Here is a 23,746-nt window from a genome sequence, read left to right on the forward strand (position 1 = left end):
ACGTTTATCTTATTCTCCATCATTTGCTGATTCCAAAAACATATAAATATGTTATATTCGGATTAAAAACAAGCTCTGAAAATTAAATATATAAAAATTATTATCAAAATTTTTTTTTCGAAATCAATTTAAAAACACTTTCATCTTATTCCTTGTCGGTTCCTGATTCCAAAAACATATAGATATGATATGTTTGGATTAAAAACACGCTCAGAAAGTTAAAACAAAGAGAGGTACAGAAAAGCGTGCTATCCTTCTTAGCGCAACTACTACCCCGCTCTTCTTGTCAATTTCACTGCCTTTGCCATGAGCGGTGGACTGACGATGCTACGAGTATACGGTCTTGCTGAAAAAGGGCAGCTACTTGACTAAATATTGTATTTTCGCCTTACGCGACTTGTTTAGAATTTGTTTTAGAACCTAGCTTGGCAAACATCAACTTTTTAGTCCGTCTTGCCATAAGTGTCCACCTCTGCAAAAAATCTTTCTGTGCCCAAAGTTTCTTTTTAGTTGACACCTAGTTATGTGTATGTATCAGTCTGAGTAGTTTGACAGGAAAATAACCCCACAGAGAACTACAAAAGCCGATACGTATAAACTTTCAAAGCATAAAAAAGAAACGTCCAACAATTCATCTTCAGTGACAACTTCAGATGAAAGCCATCCATTTTTCCTGTTGTTTTTCCTTGGCGTAGACCAGACAGCGTGGTTTTCCCCCAGAAGACTTTAGCACCTTGTGGCGTGTTTGATCAGACAGTGGCGGCCATAAAGTAGTCAATTGCAAAAGGAGACCAGATGATTGCAGGGGCTGTCTTGTCCCATAGTTTCAGCCTCTTTGGGTTGACAAAGCGGCGGACAGGTTTATAGGCGTCGGAAACCTCCCCGGCAGTGATTGGTCAATTATTGCATTCAGCGATTTGTGTCAGGGGGAAAATAAGCTGTTGATGTATGGAGGGAGGATGTACGTGTTGATGGTGATTGTGGTGATGATTGTGGAGTTTTTGTGTGTGTGTGTGCAGGGTTTTCTGTGCTGATGGTGCTGTTGATAAGGTACCTGGCCTCCGTCATCGTGTGGATCATTGTAGCTGCTGTCATCATTGCCAGCATGGGTAAGGGAGAAAATCTTTGAATGCATCAGCAGCTGCTTCATGCAGTAGTACGCTGTGCAGATGTTAACCGGTCAATACTTTTTTTGTGGTGGTTTAACATACATACACACGCACGTACGCACGCGCGCATGCACACACACACACACACACACACACACACATATGCACACTCCCACCACCCTGCAAGATTTTCATATGCGGTATACAAAAATAACTCAAATTCCTATCAAGTTCATGTGATCTTATTAGTTTTGGTACAGTTTGTTTGTTTGTTTTTTTAGAATGTGTGCTAGAACATGCACACACACACACACACACACACACACACACACACACACAGTGACACACACACACAGTGACACACACACACACACACACACACACAAACACAGAATGTTTTTAATCACGTTAAACTCTGAAGCCATCAAAACAAAGTACAATGGAGCAAGGGGAGGGTTTGTGGGAAGAGGGGTGAAACTTGTGAAACAAGACAATAAAGATCACTGATAGAGGACTACATGGATGGATGGATGGATTTATTGATTATAAGGCCACCAAAGGTCATTCTAGGGCAGCTATACATCGTTCATTTCTTGTTTATGATTACTGTGATTGATTGGTTGATTTGTTGCTTTTTCCCCTCACACAGCCCAGTGGATCAGTACGGGCCTTTTATGCACCCACCCCCCCCCCCCCCCCCCGATTACTGTGATTGATTGGTTGATTTGTTGCTTTTTCCCCTCACACAACCCAGTGGATCAGTACGGGCCTTTTATGCACCCACCCCCCCCCCCCTCTTGCCTAATGATTATAATGTTAGCAGGCATATGACATAATATGAGGCCTTTTTTTCAGTGGGTACAGCGTTCTTGTGGTGGACCTACGTGGGGTTCAAATCCTTGCTAGACAAACAAGAGAGCCTGATGGTACCACTGCTGGAAGTGGACATCAACAGTGAACAGGCCTTCCTTGCTTTTGCCATCATCGCCTCGGGTCTTACGGTTAGTAGGAGGGATGTCTTTCTGTCTGTCTGTCTGTCTGTGTCCTGATGGTACCACTGCTGGAAGTGGACATCAACAGTGAACAGGCCTTCCTTGCTTTTGCCATCATCGCCTCGGGTCTTACGGTTAGTAGGAGGGATGTCTTTCTGTCTGTCTGTCTGTGTCCTGATGGTACCACTGCTGGAAGTGGACATCAACAGTGAACAGGCCTTCCTTGCTTTTGCCATCATCGCCTCGGGTCTTACGGTTAGTAGGAGGGATGTCTTTCTGTCTGTCTGTCTGTCTGTCTGTGTCCTGATGGTACCACTGCTGGAAGTGGACATCAACAGTGAACAGGCCTTCCTTGCTTTTGCCATCATCGTCTCGGGTCTTACGGTTAGTAGGAGGGATGTCTTTCTGTCTGTCTGTCTGTCTGTCTGTGTCCTGATGGTACCACTGCTGGAAGTGGACATCAACAGTGAACAGGCCTTCCTTGCTTTTGCCATCATCGCCTCGGGTCTTACGGTTAGTAGGAGGGATGTCTTTCTGTCTGTCTGTCTGTCTGTCTGTGTCCTGATGGTACCACTGCTGGAAGTGGACATGAACAGTGAACAGGCCTTCCTTGCTTTTGCCATCATCGCCTCGGGTCTTACGGTTAGTAGGAGGGATGTCTTTCTGTCTGTCTGTCTGTCTGTCTGTGTCCTGATGGTACCACTGCTGGAAGTGGACATCAACAGTGAACAGGCCTTCCTTGCTTTTGCCATCATCGCCTCGGGTCTTACGGTTAGTAGGAGGGATGTCTTTCTGTCTGTCTGTCTGTCTGTCTGTGTCCTGATGGTACCACTGCTGGAAGTGGACATCAACAGTGAACAGGCCTTCCTTGCTTTTGCCATCATCGCCTCGGGTCTTACGGTTAGTAGGAGGGATGTCTTTCTGTCTGTCTGTCTGTCTGTCTCTGTCTGTCTGTCTGTCTCTGTCTGTCTGTCTGTCTGTCTGTGTCCTGATGGTACCACTGTTGTAAGTAGATATCGACAGTGAACAGGCCTTCCTTGCTTTTTCTGTCATCTACTCTGGTCTTAGAATGAGTATAGGACTGGCAATCTGTCTATGTGTCTGTCTGTCAGTCACTGTGTGTGTGGCTTGAAGGTAAAAGTAGACATCAGCATTGAACAGGCCTTCCTTGTTTTCACTGTCATCGCCTCTAGCTGGTCTGACAGTGACTGAGTGTGTGTATGTCTGTCTGTCTGTCTGTCTGTCTGTCTGTCTGTCTGTCTGTCTGCGCCTGTCTGTCTGTCTGTCTGTGTCCTGATGGTACAAATGCCTAGAAGTAGACAGCAACCGTAAACAGGCCTCTCTTGCCTCTGCTGTCATGCCCTCTGGTCTGACAGTGAGTGTGTGTCTGTCTGTTTGCGTCTTTCTGTCTGTCTATCTGTCTGTCTGCGTGTGTCTGTCTGTCTGTGTCCTCGTGGTACTGGCGGTACTAATGCCTAGAAGTAGACATCAACAGTGAACAGGCCTACCTTGCCTCTGCTGTGTGGTTGTGGTAGTTCAAGTGTACATGTACTCTAGCTTTATGAAACACATCTCTGGTGGTAACTTTGTTTCACGAAACCAGCATGCGCAGTACATGTATAAATTGTCTATTTTCCTGTTTCAGGTGATCCTGTTGCTGGTGTTACTAGCCATGAGGAAACGCATCTCCCTTGTGGTGGTGTTGTTCCAAGAAGCCAGCAGCTGTGTGGCGTCGGTTCCCACCATGATGGTACAGCCTGTCTTGACCTACTTCATCCTCATCCTCTACTTCGTCTACTGGGTCATCATCCTCGCCTACCTCTCCACTGCAGGTACAGATAATGACAGCCACTGGTTTGAGGATAGTTTCTAGTGTAAGACTTATTGCAGTGTTTTAAGGCCCTTTTTTTGCTGCAGGAAGGTGAATGTGACTCGATAAGGATCTATCGTATCAAAACTGCAATGTTTTGAGACCATTTGATACCACTTAATTCTTTTATTTTGAGACTTTTTTTCCCTTCTCATTTCCTGTTCTAAGTAAAGCCTGTAAATACAGGTATACCTTCATTTTAAAATCCAATTCCATCCGCCTTCCTCTCACTCTGCCACATTGTTGTACTTTAAGATCTATACTATCCTCAAACTTTTGGAGTTTATTTTTTTAAGGTCTTTTGATTTGAAATATATTATCTGTTAGAAATCTATTTCTCAAGCTTTCTCTTTTTTAAACCTGTATATCTAGCTCCAGTTTCCAACAGTTCTTTACATAATGACAAACTATCCTCATATCTTGGGGAGGTAGTCAGTAGTTGATCATGAATATTAGTTAGTTTGTGATATTAGATAAAAGATCTGGTTATGCCAGTATGTCTATATAATCAATATGTAAAGCTTTGTAGTTTTAGGAGTAATAGTTGCTTGTACGTATACGTAGGCAGACGAGTGAAGAGTGAGCAAATATGGCATTCAAATTCAGTTCTTGCTTTTATAATCCCATTTTTGGAAAGTCAGTCTCAAGGGACAATAAAGACAAAGTTAAAATTGTAATCAATGTGCTGATAGCAGCACACACAAAATTGCCAGAATAACCAGAAGAATTTGAGCAGGCCCGGTCAAGCGTCGACTAGCGAGTGACGCTTAGTTAATTACATGTGACCTGAACTGGAAATCTAATTGGCTCTTCCGTATCAGACAAGTGTGTCTCTAATTGGTTCCTAATTATCGCATCCCCCCTCTAGGCCAAAATAACAATTGTGGAACCACACAATTTATTTATAGTACCATTATGAAGAGTCAGTCTCAAGGGACAATAAAGTGAAAATTGTAATCATTGTGCTGATAGCTGCACACACACAACATGAAGAGACTTTTTTTTAATCTATTTGATTGTTGAGTTTTACAACTGTTCTGAGACTGTTGTAATAACACCCTGTTTTTGGCGTACACTTGACCATTGCACTGACTGGTAAAATTGTTCCTTGAATTCCACACTTTCCAATGATTGTCTCTGTTAAGTGGCCTCATACCATTTCTGCTTTGTCAAACAATGCGATGCACACTTTTCACTTGAGTCTGCACTCCCCAGACCTGCTTCAGAGAGAGAGAGAGAGAGAGAGTATGTGTGTATGTGTGTGAAGGAGGGAAAAAGTTGGGCATACTGTTGTCAGTCGATCAGCCTTTAAAGGAAGGAATAGGACTTGCATTTGCTTGGATTATTTACTTTTACTCTGCATTTTCTAAACATTTAGATAGAAGATTTTAAATATCATTAAAGAGTAACTACTAACCTGATGTGATATACTTTATAAACCTGGCGTTACTATCAAGGGTTATATATACTTCTCTTCTGGAAACATCTGATTAGTATTAAATCCTTCGTATTAATCTTTATGTGCTTTATGAAGGCAAAGAGCTATATCCAGTTTTCAAAGTCCCGTAATCAGTTTCATTGTGTACACTCTCCCACGAACACACCTGTACACTCTCCCACGAACACACCTGTACACTCTCCCACGAACACACCTGTACACTCTCCCACGAACACACCTGTACACTCTCCCACGAACACACCTGTACACTCTCCCACGAACACACCTGTACACTCTCGAGACTGGTTCCACATAACTCTCACTTAGTCTATAACACATGCAGGTGTATACATTACTTTGTTTATCAGATCTAAATTTTGTTAGAAAATACCAGGCTCTGGCAAAAAGTTTTAATATCTCATTGAGAATTGGATGCCCCAGCTTATCTCTACTACAGTGTACAAACACAAGGTATATACATGTGTGAGTCAGTGGTATGTATGCCATATCTGACCAGAGAATGACGTGTGGGTGTGTTCGTGGTGCATCGGCTGTGCTGCATGTGGGTGTGTTAGTAAACAGTGGCCCTGTGTGTATCTGTGTCTGGCAGAGAAGCCCACTGTTGACCAGTTCGGCTTTGTCCAATACACAGAGCATGAGCTGGTGTCCTACTTCTGGTGGTTCCACATCGCCGGCCTGGTCTGGATCACCGAGTTCATCGTCGCCTGCCAGCAGTTTGTCATCTCAAGCACGGTCGCCCACTGGTACTTTACAAAGTACGTCATACCTGTAGCTGGTTTTGTTCAGTGTTGGCGCTAGTCAGTTTCCAAACCAGTATTTCTTTACAAGTTCTGTATTATAACCCTCACATAAGCCGGTCACTCTGTTACGTAAATGAGCCAAACCAAGTCCGAAACAGGGATTTCATCAAATTTGTCCATAGTTTTGTTTTTTGTTGTTTTTAAAGAGTAAAAAAATATATCTACAGATATGTACGAATGGTTGCTGATTTCTTTTCCAATATTATGATACTTTTACAAATAAAATATTGGAAATTTCTTGTTAACATGATCCCTGATGGTTAGCACATTCTTGTATTTATTATGTCTTTCCTTCCTCCATTTTATCTGCAGTTACATTGCTGGTTCATTTTTCGTCTGTTCTATGATGTTTCCTTTTTTTCTTTTTCTTTTTCTTGATTTGAGTTATTTGTCTTTATGCATGGACAATTTTAGTTTAATAATCTCTTGTTGAAAATTCTGGTACTACTGTGTTTCGGTTTAAACAATGTTTTATTCTGATTCATGTTTTACAAAGCCTCAGAATCTATAGTGTACAAAAAAGGAACACAACAATTAAGTTAAAGGTATAAATGTGATGTTACAGACAACATACAATGTTTTAAAATATATATAAATAACATGAATCTAAGGAGACCATTGTTAGAAGGCAGGCTGTATAAGTGTTACTGTTATCTTCTTTCTGTTTTCACAAAGGTCATGTAAATTAGACTGAATGCTGAATGGTGGATTTAAAACTTATTATTATATGACGTTTAACATTTTCCCCTTGTGTTTCAGAAATAAAAAGAAGCTAGGCACACCTATCCTGAGTGCTATAGGACGTCTGGTCGTCTATCACATGGGGTCTGTTGCCATGGGCGCCTTTGTCATCACACTGGTCAAGATACCACGCATGTTCCTCATGTATCTTAACAAGAAGTGAGTTCATACTTCTCTTTCTAGGTCTCTGTCTCTCTCAATCAATGTATCTTAACAAGAAGTGAGTTCATACTTCTCTTTCTAGGTCTCTGTCTCTCTCAATCAATGTATCTTAACAAGACATAATGTCTTGAGTTCTCTCTCTCTCTCTCTCTCTCTCTCTCTCTCTCTCTCTCTCTCTCTCTCTCTCTCTCTCTCTCTCTCTCTCTCTCTCTCTCTCTCTCTCTCTAGCAATCTTTCATCACTTCTCTCCATCTCTCCCTCTACACAGGCACACATGTGTGTGCATACTGACAGGTACTCACACACACACACACACACACACACACACACACACACACACACACACACACACACATACACATTCTCTGCCCTCCTTTTCATTCTGCTGACTGTATAATCCTGACCACAGCCTCCCCACCACCCCCTCCCCCCTTCTGAGCTCTACAACTCTTCCCCCACTCACAGCCTCATTTGCTTGGTTTAAGCAAGGTGTTCTGCAAATAAAGAGGGTACATGTACTTATAACACCACTCTGAGATGAACAGCGAACAGCCAAGTTGCATTTTTGTTTTCATCTACTGGTGGAAGGAAAACAAACAAAGCTTGCTGAACATTAGAAAACCCCTTTGACCCTGGCTGGAACTTCTGGCACTTTGATTCTGGAAAGCTGTTTACAAACTATAGGTAGGGTTAAATGGACTAAGTAATGCCAGTGGACTATATAATCTGACCTTTCTTGTTCCGTGTTATGCAAATAGGCAACATGCATGCACAAATCCAGCCGGTGCATGCATGGTTCTTGAGAAGGCGAGAATGGTAAATAGATAGGTAATATGCATAATTAAGGCGGTGGTAGCTGAAATACAAAACTGATTGTATCCGGTATAGCTTAAGTTTCAATCAAATACTTTTGAAAGCTGTTTCTAGTATAAGGCAAAGAATGTATTTCTTCATTGTTAAAAAGGATGCATTCATTATGACAGAAAACAATTAAAGTGGAAAATACTCTCGAGGTTTCTCCAAGTTGAGGAAATATGCTTCTACATGTATATTGTTTTTACCTATTCTGCTTCTTTAGGTACAAATACTGTAGATCATTAAAATCCTTGAAAATGAAAGTACATGTAATAGACAGGGGATGCACATTCTGACAGTTTGCTTTGCTCTTTTTTCAGATTTAAAAATGCAGACAACTGGTGTGCAGACTTCTGCGCCAAGTGCTGCTGTTGCTGCTTGTGGTGTCTGGAAAAGTGCCTCAAATATCTCAGCGCCAACGCCTACACAGTTATAGGTATGCTGGCTCAACAACAACAACAACAAAAACAGAAAAACTGATGCAACTAATAATGCTGGCTCTGATCAGGATAAAATCTCATAAAGCTTATGAAGATCCAATTTAAGCAGGCATGAGAATTTTCAAAGCTCCATGGCAGAAATCATGCATTCTTGAGATAACAAGATTGCACGATTTTTCATATGTGAAGACAAACCCGTGCAGAATTCAGCCCTTTTTTAAATGAGTGTCATCCATGACTAATAAAGTTAAAAAATCATTAAATGTTGTTTTTCTTCGTTTCAGCTGTGAGTGGCAGAAATTTCTGTACATCATCAAGAAGGGTAAGTAAAAATAGAGTTTGTTTGCTTCTTGGTTCATTTGTTTTCAGGGAAGAAAGTGTCTAAAAGTGATTATAAAAACACGCATATCTGTCAGTTGCAGCACTTGATAAAAACTAGTTTGTTAACTTTCTTTCAAATTCAGGAAAATACCATGTCCATGTACAGCATATGTCGTGAAAATTTAAGTTTGCTCTTAATATTAGGTAATGAAGAAATTTATAAGCCAGAACCAGAAGTTGAAGAGGAAAGAAAATCAACTAACTGTTGTGGGAGAATCTTAAACAAATAAGGCAGAGCGCTGTTTAGAGATCTGATGAACAAAGGGAAGTAAGCGCTCTAAATGCATACAACGTGTAATGGAGTAAATGAGAGTTATTCCTTTGTTTATCAGATATGTTGTGGGAGGGTCTAAAAGTAAAAGTAAAAAATGTTCATTATCTGTACAGAGGTGTGAATAAAGTGTGTTGGCGTTGCAGGCATTTAACATGTTGGTGAGCAATGCCATGCGAGTGGCGGCACTAAACAGCATCGGGGACTTCCTCCTGTTCCTGGCTAAACTGGCCGTCATGGCTGCCACAGGCGCTGTCGGCGTCATCTGGCTCAAGGTACGTCACTCTTGTAATGCCTGTCAAACTTCATTATCATTTATGCAAGTTGTGATAAAGAATGAAATAGACCTATTCAAATGCTTCTGAAAGACCCAGTTTTAGTTTTTTGGTCCTAAAAAATCTCCCTTTTATGAAAAGACACTTGTTCATGAAAATGATAATTATGATTGGTGACATAGGACTATTGGAAATTGTTTGGGTGTTTTTTTGTTGTTGTTTATTTTACCCAGGAACAGCATGCAGAAACTATATAGGGAGCTATAGGTTCAGTTGTGAAACGTACGGGACATCCACCTCGGGCACCTATAACTGTTTCATACAGAAGCCACAATAATAATAATAATAATACGAATATTTATAACGCGCACATATCTCACCAACAGGCGACTCAAGGCGCACATACACTCGTTCACACACACGGAGACTTAAAGTCACTAGCACACACACACACCATCAAACATTAAAATATGTACAGTTATTCAGGGTGGGATGGGGTGGGCAGTGTATCATGCATGGATTATTTGGAAAAAAGGAATGTCTTGAGTGCAGATTTGAATGATTCGAGGGACTGTTGTTGGCGGAGGGGGAGAGGTAGTGTGTTCCATTGGCTAGGTGCTTGGAAAGAAAATGAGCGTATGAATATGTATGTGTTACCATGTGCATAGTCGATTTGTTTAACATTAGATCCATTAACATACTGGTTTTAATTTAAGCTAAATGGGTATGGTATGTGTTAATTGTGAAATACAGCTGCAAACCAATTTAACATTGTGGGAAGCAGATACAAGACATTTTGCTTTATTTTGCTTTGCAGAGTCGGAATGATCTACATTTCTTTGCCATTCCTGTTCTGCTGGTGTGTGTGTTTGCCTACTTTGTGGCCCACTGCTTTCTGTCTGTGTTTGAGGTAAGTACTTAATGATATCACTATTGTCCCAGTTTGGCTTCCCCTGCTGTCTTCCTGTGCATGTTTGTTGGCATGAGACTTGAACAGAAATGACAAACTATATTTTCATGTAGGGACACCATAGCGGCTTTGGGGCAGGCACATTTTGATGTGTGTGTTTTCATTCAAAGCAGGCTAATGTTGTCCTTTTTGGCTACACCATAGAGAATGAACCAGTCAAGGCAGGCTTCATTTAAGGTTCACTATATCTGAAGCTATGCTTCTGTTCATGAGAAAAATGCTAAAATTCTCTCTCTCTCTCTCTCTCTCTCTCTCTCTCTCTCTCTCTCTCTCTCTTCCCTTTGATTCCCCTCCCCTCCTCCTTTCTTTCTTTTTAAAAACCACAATGTATTTCTGGACAATCCCTTCCAAGGGTCCCCTTACGAGTTAGTTTTTCAGCATTTAGTCAGTTATGTAAATGTGTTTATTGAAGTGTGTTTTGCATTTCAGATGGTGGTGGATGCGTTGTTCTTGTGTTTCTGTGAGGACTGTGACATGAATGATGGCAGCCCCGACAGACAATACTTTGCCAGTAAACGCCTTATGGTCAGTAACATAGTTTTGCTTACGAGAAAAAGAAAAAGAAGGAAACAGATACGTAAAAGAAAACAAAAAGTAATAGAAAGAATAATGTTTGCCAGTCTTACTTAATTTCAACAAATAAGGGAGAGACATATTTCTTTTTCTTTTTTGGTTTTCGTTTCCAAGATAGTGCACGATGCAATTTAAGCAGTTTTTTCCATATATTTTCTAATCTGAACATACCACCTCATATTATAATGACCTTGAACAGATAGATTTTATCTTGCATACCAGTGCGTAATGAGCCTCTCATCACACAATGCTTTAGGGTTTTGTGAAGATCAACTGATGAGAATGTTGTCTGTGTAAATATGTTTATGAATATTGGCACCTGTGAAACAACAAACTCTCTTTTTCTTTCAGACATTTGTAAACGATAGCTCCAACGCGTTGAACAAACTGACCCGACGAAAAGAAACAACAGCAGAGACAGAACCCGCTCAAGTGTGACACAAGCTTTCCCCTCGTCTTTCCTTTGCTCACCTGCCCACAACGCATCACGCCAGCCAAACAGAAATCTGCGTTGAGTGCTGAAAATATGACATGATGTCTTTCAGTCGCATTGTGTTTGGAAACATTGGAATGGCAATCCAAATTGCATCCTTAGATTACTCGGAAGACAGTTGAAGTGAAGAGCAGGCTGTGTTCCTTGTTTTCAACCATGTGTGAGCGCGTCGCAGCTCAGTCACGCTGTGGCAACCTAAATGAGCGTGGCAAGGAAAACGGCCGCCATGGTGGATTCCGGTTTGATGACACCATGTAAAAACATGGGATTGTTGGCATGGTGTGAATGATCGGTTTGAATCCTGTGTTCCTGCGATCCAACACATTTTGGACAAAGTTCATAAAACAATTGTCTGTGTGACTCTGAAATGTTCGATCAGTAAAGTGGACTTCACCATGGTTGAGACTGCCTGGAAATCAGTGGCAAGGGGACTAACACCTTACGGTGACCTCTTTATAGTGCCAAAGTCTGGATTCCTACACGTAACCTGTGTTCCTGTATTATGGTCCCATTCGGAACTTCTGAAAATGGTCAAAAGGAGTGACATTGAATAGGTGTGTGTGAAAATCATATCCGTCAGCCAAACAGCACAGCGCAAGGACTTTTGGAATTGTTCACAGGTTGAATGTTGGCTTCTTGCGCAAAAATCCTATCTGCAACCAAAACAGCACCGCCACACTTTCCTGGAAATCTGCAATATCCGGTACTGACAGTTCCGGGTGTTAAGTTTGGATTCCTGTTTTCTGCATAACAACCGAACCTGAAAAATTCGGAATTGTTTGTAGGATGAATGTTGGTTTTGTCCGTTAAAATCATATCTGCAATTCAATCAGTACTCTCAGACTGCCTGGACATCTGTCAGGCGAAGTGGAGTTGTAACTACGATGTACTGAAGGCTCCTGGTGTTCGAGTTTGGGTTCCATTCCTGTGTTAATTCCTGCATAACCTTACCAGAAATATTCTGAGACTGTTCACAAGATTAATATCTACTGTGTGTGTGTGTGAAGTGTTGAATCTGCAGTGCAAAGTGTAGATTGCTGGGTATCGATGGGACGGTACAGCATAATTAAGAGGTCACCTCCTCATGTACCTGCAGTCCATTCTCTAAACCTTAAAAAGTTCACCAGACTTATGTTACTGGCTTCATGTGTGAGATAATGAGTTCCTGCCATGTCCCTGAGTTTGGTTAAGCAGTGTGATTGAACTGGGTTGTTGAAGTATTCGTTGTTGGATTTCCTGAAATTCCCGTGGCCGAGCCCTTGCGTTGTGATTCTTGAACTGTTCATTCAATAATACATGTACCTGTGTTCCCACTGGACTGTGAAAAGTTTGACAATGGGATAGCATACATGATGACTATACACTTTCTTATGAATGTGTTCTTCATGACTCTCATTGTCTTTACATCTGATTCAGTTTGTAATGCTAGACTGTGGACATGAAGATGAAAGGTTCAAGAGGCATCCTGAAGGAAAAAACTGATTTTTTTTTTTTTAAGGTTTCAGGACTCATGCAGCTCAGTGGAAACATTATCATGAGTCATGTGCCAGAAGCATGCTGAGAGATATATGAGAAACATGCATTCTTAAACGTTACATAATCAACTTGCATTCAATCTTTTGAGAAACAGAAAAAAAGACTCCTAGTATATATATGTATACAATACATGGATAACACCTATTGGATAATTTTATGTTGACTTATACTTCTGAATGGCCAGTCTTAGTTTGGTGAAAACGGGGTAGGTGTTTTTTGTGTGTGTTCTTTTTTTAATTTTAATTTTTTAATTTTTTCGCGTTTTCTTTTTTTCTGTCCCGCGGTCCCCCCCCCCCCCCCCCCTTTTTTTTTTCTTACCCATTAAAGATAAAGTCTATGTGTATTAGTTATGTTTTGGATGCAAAATAGTCAATTGTACAGGCCCTTCTGATAAACATTATACATTTCATGTAGTCTATGGCTCCGAGAGGAACGTGGGTTTGGAAGAGCTAGGTGAATGGTCTGGGTTTGATATTTTTGTTAGCTATTGGTGTGATCGAGCAACTTGACAATTGTGAATACTTGGTTGACATGGCTATACTGGTGTGAATGTTTTATTGACAACTACAGACTGGTGTTCATTGTTGGCTTCTGATGTGAATATGTTGGTTGTTTGCGATCCTGTTATAAATGTTTCGACAGTTATATTGACTGGTATGGGTTGTTCAGGCTTCTGGTGAGAATATCTGGTTGTTTCATTGCTGCACTGTGATTTTGGCTTCAAGACATGTTGATGCAGTCACTTGATGTCTTGGTTGTAAACTATCACTGGGCTAATTAATCATTGACATGAAATGGTTTTTATCAGTAGGTTTCCACTTTCTGTTATAATTTTATGTTAATTTCTGGCAGATCTATTAATTAACATGTGAATATTAAATGAAGCACATGCAGTCTCCGATTCTTTCCTAAATGAGCTTCTGATCCGATTGTCAGAATGCTACCTTCTGGTGTTATTTCAGAATGCTGTCTTTGAGTAAGGTGTCAGATTGCTGGTCCAGGATGTGTTGCTAGACTGCCAGCTTTTGGTCATGCTTTGTCAGAATGGGAGCATCTCGATCGCTACTCCCCCGTATCGTTACTCCCCCGGCTTGTTACTAACCCTAACCCTAACCCTAAGGGGGAGTAACAAGCCGGGGGAGTAACGAGCTGATCCCGTCAGAATACAGGTTTCTCATGTGCACATAATTGTCAAAATGCTGACTTCTGACATGACATCAGAATGCTTAGCTTCTGGCAAGCTTTTCAAAATATTAACTAGCTTCTATTTTGTTTGCCGAAATGGTGGTTATACATGTATATATAAGGAGCACATGGGCTGGTGTGTGCGGTATCTTTGATTAAAATGTTGGCTCGATCTTGGCCTATGTTCAATAAAAAATTGAGTTCCCTGATGTTAGCTTGATGTTCTAAACGATGATCAAGACATTGTACATGCAGGTACTTCCAATGGAACTGATACGTATGCATTATTGACACACTGTACAATGTACCAAACAAGCCACACACAAAAAAACAATTGGCTGTTTATGTATGTTAATTTAAGATGAATAATAAATACAAACATATGGACATGATGAACGTTATACACGTATGCTAAGCTGCTTCATGAGAACTTCTCTTAGTCTTACACAATCAATGTTTTAATTGTGCTGATAAAAATGTTCGCAGACCTTTTAAGTCTTAGGATAATGTCAAGAAATTATACCAGAGGCTATTTCTCTTTTTCATGGTGCTTGCATACTCATCAAATGATAATCACAATTGTTATCAATTTCTGTTGTATAAGTTAAAGGTTGCTTTATAACATCAGGGCTAATTTTTGTTGTGAAACAGAGGAGACAAAACAGTGTGAGACATATAGTTTAAAGACAGTTCATGTGCTATGTGGGGATGGGAGTTGTAGGAGAAACGGCATGAAATAGATAAGTTTTGATGGGCAAATTATACAAGTTTCTCGGCTTCAGGGGGCTTCTTTCAGACACAACCATCAACGCTGAAGAAGAAGAAGGGGGCTTCTTGGGAAGGAAGGGGGGGGGGGGAGCACATGTATGCTCTTTAATGCCTATACCAGTCCCATCCCTCAGAGGTCATGAACATTTGACATGGCTGTTAATATACACTAGTAGCAGGAATACCTGGCTTCACCGGGCTCTCATCGAGAAACAATCGGATATGTACCAGTGGGCATTTACTATAATGTCAGTGGGATCTTTGTTGGTTTTGGAGGAAATTATGATCGGCTGCAGTTGCCTTTGGTGAGTTTAAATAATATATATGCTTTTTGAATATTGAAAAGCATGAATATTGATGAGCATGAATATTGATGAGCATGAATGTGGACATGGAAATTGAGGCATGTAACACAGACACTGATACTAATATCTTTAGATTATGACTGAAGATTGTGTGTATGTGTGTGTGGGGGAGGGTGGATAAAGAAGTAGGTACACATTTATCCTCCCTGCTCCAAAAAAAAAAAGTCGCGTAAGGCGAAATTACTACATTTAGTCAAGCTGTGGAACTCACAGAATGAAACTGAATGCACTGCCATCCTTGTTCCACTTTTTAGAATTTGTTGTTATAATCTGTTTTTCTTATTTTATTGTTGTGACGTATTGTTTTGTCAATAAGAAAAGTTCCAACAACTCACCTTTTTGATTTTTGATTTCTTATTTTAGGTCATGTTTATCTGAGCAATTGCCATAATTCACTGGCATAATACCTTGTTCATGGAGAAATTTTCAGGATTAAATTGTGTGAGTGAAAATGCATGATTTTAATGACATTTTGTTGTGAATTATCATTCAAACTTTATATTTATGTATATATACTCTCTGGTTTGAAGGGGTTAACTCAGCAGGCAGGTATACATAAAAACCTTTTTTTAACATTTTATTTTTTTTTAAGATATAAAGGCAAAAAGGAGAATGAAAAAGGCATACATTCAACAACAAAAAAACACTCACACAAATGACATTTTCACCTGCATACCCAGCTTTTAGGATATACCATACCTGTTAATGAAAATGGTACTGTCAAAACTGCCCTGGCGATCACCTCTCGATAACAACCACCTGAATGCTCACAACGACCACCCCAAAGGATCCCTGACAGGTTTTGTTCAATAAAGCTCACCTTTCCATAGCAACCGTCTGTCTATAATGACATCTTCTGGTTGGTTCCTTGGGTTTTAATTATAGACAGGTTGGACTGGAGCAGAAAATGTATGGTGAATTTTCCAGTAAATCTTGAATGAGTCTGGATGTTGGCGAAACAGTCTTGTGTTCGTTAAAGTAACATCCTCACCTTCTTATTAATATTTTATTTGTACAATATACAGTATAATTTACACTTATTTCCTGGTACTTAAATAGTACATAAAGGTTCCTCAAACAGTGTTTTATCTCCCCCCGCGGGTTAGGGGGAAGAATTTACCCGATACTCCCCAGCATGTCGTAAGAGGCGACTAACGGATTCTATTTCTCCTTTTACCCTTGTTAAGTGTTTCTTGTATAGAATATAGTCAATGTTTGTAAAGATTTTAGCCAAGCAGTATGTAAGAAATGTTAAGTCCTTTGTACTGGAAACTTGCATTCTCCCAGTAAGGTCATATATTGTACTACGTTGCAAGCCCCTGAAGCAATTTTTTGATTAGTGCTTTTGTGAACAAGAAACAATTAACAAGTGGCTCTATCCCATCTCCCCCCTTTCCCCGTTGCGATATAACCTTCGTGGTTGAAAACGACGTCAAACACCAAATAAAGAAAGAAAGAAAGTGTTATATCTCCTGTTTTGCTTACTGCAGAGGAAATAGGCACATTTCTGCTTAACCACACCATCAGACATTTAAATCTGTATTTGTTTCTGTTTAAATTTGCCTTGTTCGAATCTGTTGTCGTTCATTGGTGTTTGTTTGTTTATCTGTTTGATCGACTTATTTTGCAGATGTCCAATGACTCGTCGTTATCTCTTTTTCTCTTTATTTATTTATTCATTTTATGAGATTGCAATAAAATGATTGCAAGTAAACAGCACTTGAAGGCCAGATTAAGGACTCTTTAGTTTCTTTATAAACTATATATGCGCATTCATTTTCGGAGCTCTTGTAACATTATACCATTTTGGATATTTTTAGCAAGGGCATAAAAATGATCACAGATCTATGTAAACTAGTCAACTGATTAGTCAATGGAGGTAATTTAACCTTGGGGTGAGGAACGCTTTCCTTATACATTAGATTTTATTGAATGTTGGAGGAATCACTACATAAAGATGACCTCACAAAATCTGAACCCAGCAACAAAAATTAAACTTTATTCTGCAAGAGAAAAGGGAAAGTTTGAAGACAACTATTATTTCAGGCTGGAGAACTCTTCTTGGAAAAAGCGATGGTTTTATACTATATATTTCTGATAAGACAACAACAACAAAAGGAAACACAAAGTAAAAAAGTACCTAAAGGAAATTAATGGAGGAGCAATATACCTTGTTAAGTTTTAAGAGTTCCATTTCAGTATTTCATATTTTGTTCTTTAAGTCTGAATTTGTCATAATTCGACATTTGTGTGTGTGTGTGTTTTATAGTAAATTTACATTCTCTGTGTGAACTAGGTACCAGGAGAGGCCATTAATTTATACTGCCTTTAACATTGCTAAATATTGTTACTGGCTGGGGGGCTATATGCCAGGCCGTTGCTGGTGGACTGTCACGGCTGGCCATTTTTCTCTTCTTTTCCTCAGCTGTTTTCCACCCTATTATTTCTATATTGCATGTCTATATCTGGCGAAACACCTTTTACACAATGAAGCTGAGAAAAAAGTCACTGCAAAAGTTGCACACAACAGTATTCATTATTGATATGTGTATTAAAAACATACATGCAGGCTCATGAAAGTAAAGAAAATTGGTGAAGAAGAAGCACAAAGAACAATTATTGTTGATAATGTTTAATAGGCTATATGCTTTAACATGTAGACACATGCCTTTATTTTAGTTTGTGTGTGTGTGTGCGTGCGTGCGTGCGTGCATGCGTGTGTGCGTGTGTGGGTGTGTGTGCCTGCCAGGAATAGGGGAGGGGATGCACGCTTTATAAACCATTATTATCCACCTCCAACTCAGTCTTTTCATATACAATTGAGCAAAGGTTTTTTCCCCCACCTAATTATGGTTTACAGTAAAGGCAGGAATACCGATACATAAAACACATTCATGAGCACCAGTTGTACTGTGATAACTATTTTATAAATCTTCATGTTATCGACAGAGATTATGCATACCCCATTTCTTATCATTGTTATGGCTGGATGAACTCTAAAAAAGAAAAAGGATAATTTTCTTTCTAGTTAAATTGTTACCAGTTCATTTGCACTTTAACAAAAAAATGTGCGTGAGAGGCATGAATTCATATATAATGTATGTAGTTTCAATGGTTATAATTATGTGGCAAAGCAATTAATTGGCGATGTTTCGAAATAACTTTGTCAGTGTTTAATGGGCTTTGGAATAGTTGCTTCCCTGTCTTTTGCTTTCTTCACAAAATATAGATGAAAATATATGTATGCAGTGACCAGAATTTTTTAGTCCCATGCATTGCTGAACAAAAATGATCGCTCCTGTGCACTGGCATATATATTGTTGAAGAATGTGTGTGTGAGATAGGCAAACATGACAATAACTTGTTCTCCTTTAAAGCAAGCCTTCATTGTGTTAAAGACAAAATGATCCAGTTTAATCTGCAGGTGTTTTTTGGAAACAGTTCAGAAGAATCAAGTGATTTTGGTGCTTGTTGGAGTATTGTTCTTCAGATTGCTTTGAGATTTCACTGTCCATGTTACATGACACTAGCTGTTAATGGTGTTTGAAAATCACCAAGAAAAATGTGCAATTTAATGTAAATTTGGAAGTATACATTGTGCTGATGAAAGTTGTTAAGTAGTTAATATCCTTTGTGAGCATTTGTCTTTTTTTCCCTGTTTTTGTTTCCATGCTGCATTTGGTGCGGCCGACGCAGTTGGACCACTTTGATCTTTTTATTGTGAGCGGTATTTATCTTCCTTTTTTTAATTGTTATTTTAATTGTGGTCATATTCAAAGAAATCAAAAAGGTGCGGAGAGAGTATGCAATTATTTTTTCTTGACAACCATTACCATAATGTGGAAAAAATGGACTTGGACTTAACATTCAAACAATTTACAAGAGGTATTCATTTCCACATGCATGCACAATTGTACACTTGTTTCCACGTGCTGGTTTCCAAGGTGATTAATTTTACTGCTTGATCACCTGACGACGCTTTTTTGGATAAAGTTGAAAACCAGCATTGATTAAAAGAAAAATAGGATCTATTGTTTGAAACATTTCTGATGTTAATGTTACATGTACTCATAAAATGTTTGTTTTTTCTGTTCAGATGTTGTAGTGCTCTGTGAATCTGATTCCCCTTCTGAAAGTTTTGAGAGATTTTGTCAAGGCAGCATAATACCTGTTTGAAGGCAGACATCTCATTAAGGGAATATTCACATGGCCGATTTTGAACCAAATTTCCTCAGACTTCTGAATGATAATTCTTCACATGGTCAACTCTTTTGGATTTTGCACCCAGCTGTTAGGTACCCCCCGCGGGTTATGGGGAAGAATTTACCCGATGCTCCCCAGCATGTCATAAGAGGCGACTAACGGATTCTGTTTCTCCTTTTACCCTTGTTAAGTGTTTCTTGTATAGAATATAGTCAATGTTTGTAAAGATTTTAGTCAAGCAGTATGTAAGAAATGTTAAGTCCTTTGTGCTGGAGGCTTGCATTCTTCCAGTGGGGTGATATATTGTGCTACGTTGCAAGCCCCTGGAGCAAATTTTTGATTAGTGCTTTTGTGAACAAGAAACAATTGACAAGTGGCTCTATCCCATCTCCCCCCTTTCCCCGTCGCGATATAACCTTGAATGGGTGAAAACGACGTTAAACACCAAATAAAGAAAAGAAAGCTGTTAGGTGGGGGGGGGGGGGAGGGGGGGGGGGAAGGGTAATGGGTTTAGGAAGACATTTTTTTGCCAATTTTTTCCCAGTCATCAGTTGTTTTTTTTGCATGTGGTTTTGTTTCTGTCTTTTTGCTTTGTTTGCCCTTTCTTAGCATTCTTAATTTCTTGCTTTACTTTTTATCTTTTGTTTTCACTTTCTTTCTTTAGTTACATGTATTTATAGAATACATTTGTAAATTTAATAATGCCTATAGCAAGTGAAGATCTTATTTTTACAGTATCGGCAATTCTTTTTTTCCCACTTCATCACAACTCATGCAGTTTCAATTCTGTCCCGCTTTTGAGTGTGAAATTAAATTGCTAAATCATGATGAAACTGGTAAATGTATCAGCTAAAAATTCATTCATGTACTTTGTGGATCAGGCATACACTCTTTTTTTTCAGCGCAGAGAGTGGCGAGGTTACGAGTCTGTACATGTTTATACATAGCGAAAACATGTAAGGCCTGTAATAATCAACTTCCATTTATAGCTAATCTGTTTTTAATTCTTATTTATATTATATTTTCTTTTAATTTTCATAGATGGTTTCATTTTCTTTTTTCTGTCTTGTCAGAAAGTGATTGGGAAGATTTTTTTTTCAACATAAATTCTGGTTTTACTCAGTGCAGAAAAATATCATTATCACTACATGTATATTTATAAATTCAAATATAAAATGTGAAGTTGTGCACAGCTTTTGTGTTGAGGTTGTGAATAAAGCTGCAAACAAGTTTAAAGTTTTACAGTGTGGATGCAATTTAAGGGAAAATATCCTTGGTCACCATTGGCAATACTATGGTCTAGTGTGTACAGATTATGATACCTTTTATCCTTCTGTTTCGCGCATGAGAAAAAAGATAAATTTCATCTTTGCTTTGAATGGTTAATTTATGGAATGTTTAAGAACTGAAAACAATTATTAAACATTCCATAGTTAACCATTTGTGTTTTTGGATTTGTATTTTGGAATGTTAGCAGTCTATCTGTTTTGAATTGAACCTTGCTTTAAATGGGCTCGTTTTGTTTTCAATGAAAGAAACAAATGCTTGGTGCGTTTTGTACCCCCCGCAGGTTAGGGGGAAGAATTTACCCGATGCTCCCCAGCATGTCGTAAGAGGCGACTAACGGATTCTGTTTCTCCTTTTACCCTTGTTAAGTGTTTCTTGTATAGAATATAGTCAATGTTTGTAAAGATTTTAGTCAAGCAGTGTGTAAGAAATGTTAAGTCCTTTGTACTGGAAACTTTGCATTCTCCCAGTAAGGTCATATATTGTACTACGTTGCAAACCCCTGGAGCAATTTTTTGATTAGTGCTTTTGTGAACAAGAAACAATTAACAAGTGGCTCTATCCCATCTCCCCCCTTTCCCGGTCGCAATATGCGATATAACCTTGAACGGTTGAAAACGACGTTAAACACCAAATAAAGTAAAGTAAAGGTGCGTTTTGTGATTTTTCATTAAGCTGACATTCCCTGTATATAATACTTCATGGCAGGTATGAGTGTGAGAGTGGATATGCTTGCGAATTGTAAAGGAACTTGAGTATTGGTTTTGTTGTTCTTTTTCTTTAATTGGTTTCCTTCATTTTGTGCATCTGTTTTTTAATGAAGTTTTTCTAAACACTTCTTTTTTTTCTCTCTCTACCTTCACTTCTGGGGCTTTCTTTTAATTTTGAGTAATATTCTGGTTTTCTGTTTGTAAAGGTTTTAAACGTTTTTTTGTCAATTTTATGATAATGAAAATTCATCAAGTGCTTATGTAGGGTTGCTGCTTTTCATCAACTGCAGTTTGTGCTTCTTGATGTTTTAGGATTTTATTGCTCTTTTCTGTTCAAAATGCATACACTGTATTTACAGGCATAAAAGTGAACGACAAATCTTTAAAAGAAATCAAGTTCATTAATGAAACTCAAAGTTATCCGACATGAAGTCATTACATTTAGTTAAGTTTTGACTAAATGTTTTATTAACATAGACCAGGAATTGAGACAAGGGTGGTGGCGTATGTGTGTATTCGTGTGTGGAATGATTTGGAGAAAACTACTCGACCGATCTTCATTAAACTTTACATTACAAATTCTTCCAGATGAAACCCTCATTCGTTTGTTTCATTTTGTTTATATATGTCTTCAATGACATCATATCTGGCTTTTAGTGAAAATTGAGGTGGTGGCACTGTCACACCCTCATTTTTTAATCAAATTGATAGAATTTTTGGTCAAGCAATCTTTGACTTAGTCCGGATTATGGGATTGCATTAATTATTTTGCTCATTAAAGTTGTCAATAAAATGGAATTTTCACTGATAGATTTTAAAACGGTTGCATTGTGTTCCTTGTCTTCTCCTTTGTCCAAAAATATGTAGATATGTCATGTTTACTCTTAAAATGAGCTCAGAATGAAAGAATATTGGTGTATGCATATTATGTACATGTACTACGTTCGCATGCTCCGCCCAGCGCAATCCGTCTCGGTCACTGGATTTGGGTTAGCTAAGCCTTACTACATGTAGTCTCGGCGATGACTGGTTTTTATTGTTGTTTTAGTTTCAGTTTGACAGATTGACTAAACGTTTTAATATTGCTTCACACTACTTGGGCCGGGGACGTAGCTCAGCTTGTAGCGCACTGCTTTGTAACCAGTTTGTCGCTATCAGCGTCGATTCAAATTCTCGGTTCGGCAAGAGATTTCTTTCTCGAAGTCAACTTTGTGCAGACTCTCTTCGGTGTTCAAACACCCCTGTGTGCACACATGCGCACGAAAAAGATCCCAAGTTCACAGCGAAAGTCTCGGGGCTTGGAAAACACTAAGACACGCATGCATCATCTCTCGTCTCTGATTGTCATGATCGTATCTCCATACTTTGACGAGACGAACTCAAAATGCTGGCATGTTGAAGAAAACAGCCACAGCGGGCTTGTTCGATCCGTAATAGTCAGTCACAAGTCTTGTTTGATAATTTATATAACAAAGATACATCATGAAAATTGTACAACTTCTGTAGAAATGTGTATATTGAAATGTTATAATTATAATGTGCAAAGCCTCTTTCTCCATCTCTCTTTCTCACCTAAAAACCTAGTTTTCTTTGCCATTTAAATAACTTTTATGTCCTCATTTAATGCTTAAAATGGTTTTGCATTAATTCATACACGTATTATCTGTACCCATGACTTGATTGAAAGATCATAATGTCAACATTAAACCAATCAATTGCAAAATATATTGAAATGAAATTTGTTTTTGTTGAATTCTTCACTAGTGATGCAGCCGATATTGTATATGTGTACTTCACTGTGAAATGAGTGTTCCTCTTTTGCAGGCTTCTCTTTGTTTAGTCAGCTCTTTGAAAACGTGGTTTTCTGGTTATCTGCTCAGTATGGGTGGGTCTGTGTCTCTGTGTGTCTCTGCGTGTGTATGTGTGTGTTGAAGAGAGAGAGAGCGAAAGATATCAAGAGAAAATGAGCTAGAAAGAGCTAAGAGAGACTGTGAAGTTTGATCAATTATGCCTGTGTGACAATATCGTGCAGTGTTTCATGTGGTCCTGCCTGCAGTCTGTTTGACAATATCGTGCAGTGTTTCATGAGGTCCTGCCTGCAGTCTGTTTGACAATATCGTGCAGTGTTTTATGAGGTCCTGCCTGCAGTCTGTTTGTAAGTTGTGTCTGGCATACTCAGTATATTTCTAAGAAAAAAATAAAATGTATGAAATTGTACCTTTGGGGGTCGATCTGCTTTTGTTCAGTTGAGTGTGTGGGATTGAGAGAGGAGAGAGAGAGAGAGAGAGTGTGTGTGTGTGT

At 39.1% G+C, this 23,746-nt stretch overlaps 1 protein-coding gene across 1 annotated transcript in view; it reads left to right on the forward strand.

Moving 5' to 3' along the window:
• The window catches only part of LOC138966865 (choline transporter-like protein 1), a 227,803-nt gene extending 204,141 nt beyond the window's left edge, over positions 1-23,662 (forward strand). The window contains exons 9-19 of the mRNA XM_070339239.1: positions 1,020-1,109; positions 1,965-2,110; positions 3,747-3,933; positions 6,020-6,185; positions 6,990-7,130; positions 8,309-8,424; positions 8,713-8,750; positions 9,227-9,355; positions 10,173-10,265; positions 10,755-10,850; positions 11,250-23,662. Of these exons, the coding sequence (XP_070195340.1) occupies positions 1,020-1,109; positions 1,965-2,110; positions 3,747-3,933; positions 6,020-6,185; positions 6,990-7,130; positions 8,309-8,424; positions 8,713-8,750; positions 9,227-9,355; positions 10,173-10,265; positions 10,755-10,850; positions 11,250-11,336 (1,289 nt within the window). The 3' untranslated portion in view covers positions 11,337-23,662. The remainder of the gene's footprint in view (positions 1-1,019; positions 1,110-1,964; positions 2,111-3,746; positions 3,934-6,019; positions 6,186-6,989; positions 7,131-8,308; positions 8,425-8,712; positions 8,751-9,226; positions 9,356-10,172; positions 10,266-10,754; positions 10,851-11,249) is intronic.
• Positions 23,663-23,746: the final 84 nt, after the last annotated feature.

Source organism: Littorina saxatilis, linkage group LG5, assembly GCF_037325665.1.
Source record: "Littorina saxatilis isolate snail1 linkage group LG5, US_GU_Lsax_2.0, whole genome shotgun sequence".
Taxonomy (NCBI): domain Eukaryota; kingdom Metazoa; phylum Mollusca; class Gastropoda; order Littorinimorpha; family Littorinidae; genus Littorina; species Littorina saxatilis.